The following is a 5,157-nucleotide window of genomic DNA, read 5'->3' as shown; positions in this document are numbered from 1 at the left end:
CTGGGGGATGTTTTTTTTTTTCTTTTTTTTTTTTTTTTCCTAGAGAACTCCTTTAACCTTGCCTTTTGTTTTTTTTCCTTTTAAAGAAAATACCAGCTTGGGAACACAGGAGGAGCGATGACAGCAAAGTTATATATCAACTGCCCTCTAAACATTCATGACCTTAATTTTGAATGCCCTCACTTTCAGGATATGGGAGTGGTGCAGCTGGAAGCTTGAAGACTCCTTGGTGGCCTGGGCTGGGATAGTATTTTTTGACAGACAAAACATCATGTTCATTCCACTCTGCCCCAGCAAACCAAAGCCTTTTTAGTAAACCAAGGCAAATCTGCCTGGGAAAGCCGATGTCAGCAGAGAGGACGTGAAGCTCAAGAGATAAAAGGGGGACTACCAAGGAGCAAGGGAATACAAGGAGAATTTTTTCCTAATGCAGAATTGCAGACTCTCAGCTTTTACTGAGGTATTGAAGTCCATCAGTACAATGCCCCGGGGACCACAGTTTATTTGGTTCCTCTCCACAACATTTTCCAGCTCCCTCTCCAAACAAGTCAAGCAGGACCTTGATGGTCTCCACCATCCCACGTGCTACTCTGTTATGCAGCATCCCCACGGCTCTGGCCACGTTCTCTACACCAACGTGCAAGGAGCAAGGCCCCTCAGGCACGGGGGAAAGTCACCCCAGACATACTCCTTTCCTCTCTACAAACTGCCTCCTCTGCAGAAAGGCCAGAACACGCCATCTCGCAGCCCTGTGACATGCAGCTACATGTCGTGTTATTTCCTTGTCCTGATCTCAGCAGCCTTTCATCCAGCCCTGCTCGGGCTCCTCATACCACTCCAAGGGATCGGATGTAAGAACAGGCGAGACTCTGGACATCCCAGTTGAACAACTGTCTTGACTCAGCAAACCCCAGCGTCGTAGCATATCCTGGAGTAATATTTCCATGCAAATAACATCCCAAGCGCTTACCTAATTAGATACATACAGAGCCACTAAGCACTCCGGGGTTTAGGGCAGCTGCCAGGGAGTGCAGCAGACCCAGGGAGGGGGAAGGGTACTCCGCACAGCTAAACCCAGAGCAAATTCCTGGATTCCTCAATATATAAATCATGAGCACTCTAACGGCGGTGCCGCATAATAAGCCCTTCAGCTTTCCAGATCTTGTCAGGGAAATGCAGGCTGTACATGGGAAGGAACAAATGCGATTTGTGATCCTGCTTGTAACCAAAGCCACGGCTCTAGGGACACAAAACAGTGTTTCTAACACATGGCTCTCATCTCCTGTTCTCCTCAAGCCTCCATCTCTCCCCGCACTCGAAAGGCATGTGCCACGCTCTCTTATGCTTCTCGCCCCTGGATGCCAAGAACCTCCCCTGAGCTCCTGGGAGGCTGCAGAGCTTGGGACGCTGAAAGATGCTTTTTACTTCACTAAGCTGAGGCAAATGCCTTGTAAACACTAAGTTCGTGCTTTAGATTTCTAGAGCACTGAGCAAACAAACTCATTAATCCCCATGGTCCACTGTCAAGTTGGCCTGGCTGCTTCCAGCTTGACTGACAAGGGAAAAGAAAAGATTAAATGTCTCGCCTTGAGATCACACAGCCAGGAGTGTAGTCAAAGGCTAAATCCAGGTTTGCCATTTCCCTGATCGGGAGATAAAGGCAGTGAAACCAAACCAGGTGCATACTGTAGCGGAGCCAGAGTCAGGGACTTTCACCTTCATGGTTCAACACACAGGTCCTGCAGATACGCACCTCATCCTTGGTGGTCAGTTCAAGACACCTTTAGCTGGATTCAGTAGACACTGAGCACTTCCAGTCTACTTCTTTCAGAAAAAAAACCAACCCTAGTGTTTCCAAGAGCTCTGCACGAACTGGTGCGGAGCTCAACAGGGGAGCATCCCTCTGATGCCATCTGCCTTATCCCAAGGCAATTGTGTTCAAATCAAGGGTCACACAGAAAACTGTCCTCAGCCTCACTTACCCGAATGGCCTTTCACGACAGCATGTCACCTACCAGTACAGCAGCATAACAGCAGGACGTCCAGGCAGGGTCAGACAACGGGGACAGACCAACAGCCACCACAGCAGCAAAAGAAAGCTCGGAGGATCAGGGTGCCAGAAGAGTGGTGCCACACAGGTAGAGGAAGGTGGGCTCCAGCTCAGCTCCTGCATGGATGTGCTTGTTCCTCCCCTCTGCCACGCAGGGGGAAGCCAGCAGGAAGCGGGGAAGCAGCCGAGTACAGAGGAACTTCAGCCCTGAGGGAGCAGCGCAGCCATCTCAGCCAGGCCAGGAGAGCCCCGTACAAAGGAAGGACCACGCAAGGTCAGAAACGTACTCACAGATCCCTGCCAAGTCTCATTACCGGGCTGACTGAAAGCACTTTAGAAGAAAAGAAAGGCAACCACTTTTTCCCCTCTGCCGTCAGGAGATTTACTGCCTCTGATCCAATCTTCCCACTTCCAAATCGGGACAGGCTGAAGAAGCTGGAATCAGACGAAATGATGCTACTCTTCTGACCACCCTCTGAAAATCCTTCTAACACATGCCATGTCCATGTAAGGCCCTGGGCTTTGCTTTTACAACACAGCTTGTGCAGAGGACCTGTGAAACATTTCGTTAGGACATCTGCCAGGAGCAGATTTAAACCCACTGACAAGAGCAGCGTCTGCTGCTTAATGGGATGGTAAATATGGTTAATGAGAAAGCATCAGGTGGTTTCAGTGGTGTTGATTGTAAGCTTTTGCTGAACTTCTGCTTTGCAGTTCCCAGTTGCTGTGCCACTGACCAAAAAAAAAATTAAAAAAATTCAGAAACACGGGAGTTGCTGGTGTTCCTGTCCTTAATCACCTCTTCCCACTCCAGCCGCCTTGCGACCAGGAGAGTTTTCAAAGGCTCTGTCCTAGACGGTCAGAGCGAGCTACACCACACAGGAGTTGCCAGGATACAAGACCACTTGGCTCCCTCAAGACCCAGGGAGATGCAAAGCCACCGTACATCTCGGTGTCTCCAAAAGCCACAGCTGAGGGTTTTGTGGCAGTCACCTGAAACACATCAGGCAATAGTTCAGTTTCTAGCCTACCTGTTCAGCTTCTGCTTGTAAGAACGTGGGGCTGTTTTGCCCTCTCACGGGCGCCACAGCTCCACAGCAGTGTCACTGTCAACCTTCTACCTGCTAGAGATAGCCATTTTTGTTATTGTCGTGACAAAAGGCCATCCCAGGGCCAGCTCATAAAAGAGGATTTGGTCAATTCAGGCAACCTCAGAGGAAAATCCATCAGCCCCAGAGCCGAATGTGACAGGGGACACAACCACTGGGCTTTGCTGACAGGCGAGGAGCGCGTGCCCGCTGGAGGCACGGCAAGGTGAGGCAATGCCTACCTGCACTGCAAGGGCTACCACAGATTAGAGCAGGCGGGATGTGAATTCCCAGCAGCAGGGTTATGGCAGCAGGTCGGGGCAGATTCCTTCCAGCTGCTCAGCCAGTTTCTCCAGCCTGACACCATGCCCCCAAGCAATCCCAAACTCACTGTCTGCCTCTTGATACTCATATATTCCCCCTCAGAGCCACCCTGCGAAAGGGAGGTGGACAGAAGAACCTCAACTCCAAGCCATTTGCTGGGAAAGGCCAGCAAGGCTTGATATCCCTGATGGTATTTCACTGTGGCATCCACAGCAAACGAGCTGGGAGCAAATACAAGAAGCACCCTGGTCCAGGGTGCTGCATGTTTCGGAGTGGCTGCCTCTGGCAGCTGGGAACGTCCCTGTGCCAGGCAGGACTCTGGTTCTGGGGAAGTGGGAATGCCCACCTCTCACAAAGGCAAAACATCCCCAATGCCCAGCTGCCAGCACCGTGCCTCCTCCCTGGCCTGCACCACTCCCAGCAGGGTGTACAGCAGCACACTAGCTCCAGGCTGAACCTAGCCCATCTCCACGCTCTCCTCGGCCTCAAACCACGCGAGTCCTGCTAACCCTGACCTTGATGGGTCTGCAAGCCCGGGTCAGAAGGTTGCTCACCAAAACATAGAATTGTTGAATTGTCTGGGTTGGAAAGGACCTTTCAGATCATCAAGTCCAACCATTAACCTAACACCAACAGAAGCCATCACTAAACCGTGTCCCTCAGCACCACGTCTACCCATCTTTTAAACACCTCCAGGGATGATGATTCCAGCACTTCCCTAGGCAGCCTCTTCCAATGCCTGATAACCCTTTTGGTGTAGAAATTTTTCCTAGTACCCAGTCTAAACCTCCCCTGGGACAACTTGAGGCCATTTCCTCTTGTCTTATTGCTTCTTACTTGGGAGAACAGATTGACCCCCACCTGGCCACAACCTCCTTTCAGGTAGCTGTAGAGAGTGGTGAGGTCTCTCCTCAGCCTCCTTCTCTTGCAGGTTAAACAATCCCAGCTCCCTTGGTTGCTCCTCATAAGTCTTGTTCTCCAGACCCCTCACCAGCTCCGTGACCCGCTCCAGAATCACAGCATCCTTCATTCCGGTACCCAATTCTTTCAGAAATTGACGGAGCCGCTGCCGTGCTCTCTGCCCCTGAACCCCCCCAATGTCCCAGAATCACAGCATCCTTCATTCCGGTACCCAATTCTTTCAGAAATTGACGGAGCCGCTGCCGTGTTCTCTGCCCGTGAACCCCCCCAATGTCCATGCACAGGGAGACCCTCCCCCTCCCCGCCAGCCAGCCCGGAGCCGTTCCCTACGGCGCCTCCAGCCCCCCCGGATCCCTACGAGCCACCCGGCAGAACGGCAAAGGGGCACGGACGGCTCAGCCCCACCAGAAACGGGGCGCCCAGTGCCCCCCGCACCCCAAACCTCTGGGCCAACCCTCCCTCCTTCATCTCTTCCTCCTCCTCTCCCCAGCGACCGCGGGTGGGAGCCGGGCCCCGCCGGGCGAGACGAGGGTGAGGCCGGTGCCGGCGCGGCCTGCAACCCCCGCCGCCGCCGCCAGACTCACAGCAGGTCGGGCCGGTGCCGGTGGAGGATAGCGCAGAAGGCCAGGCCGTCGCGGAAGGAGGCGCTGAGGTCGCGGATCTCCACGCCGGGGTACCCCTCGCACTGCCGCCGGCACCAGGCTTGCAGGGCGCCCCGCGGGCCCGACATGGGGGCGGCCGCCGCTCCGACTGCCGCCGCCGCCCGCCGCCGCC

At 53.7% G+C, this 5,157-nt stretch overlaps 1 protein-coding gene across 4 annotated transcripts in view; it reads right to left on the bottom strand.

Annotated features, from left to right (window-relative positions):
* Window positions 1–5,157, bottom strand: part of MICALL1 (MICAL like 1) — a 22,041-nt gene extending 16,884 nt beyond the window's left edge. For 2 of the 4 annotated variants that reach the window (XM_014963943.1, XM_014963944.1), the window contains exon 1: window positions 4,968–5,157. In XM_014963943.1, the coding sequence (XP_014819429.1) occupies window positions 4,968–5,113 (146 nt within the window). In that variant the 5' untranslated portion in view covers window positions 5,114–5,157. Of the gene's footprint in view, window positions 1–2,015; window positions 2,665–4,967 lie in introns of those variants that run through there. The other 2 variants (XM_014963946.1, XM_014963945.1) reach the window with 2 other exon arrangements.

Source organism: Calidris pugnax, unplaced genomic scaffold, assembly GCF_001431845.1.
Source record: "Calidris pugnax isolate Ruff unplaced genomic scaffold, ASM143184v1 scaffold44, whole genome shotgun sequence".
Taxonomy (NCBI): domain Eukaryota; kingdom Metazoa; phylum Chordata; class Aves; order Charadriiformes; family Scolopacidae; genus Calidris; species Calidris pugnax.
The sequence above is the reverse complement of the archived record's forward strand: the minus strand, read 5'-3'. Positions and strand labels throughout refer to the sequence as shown.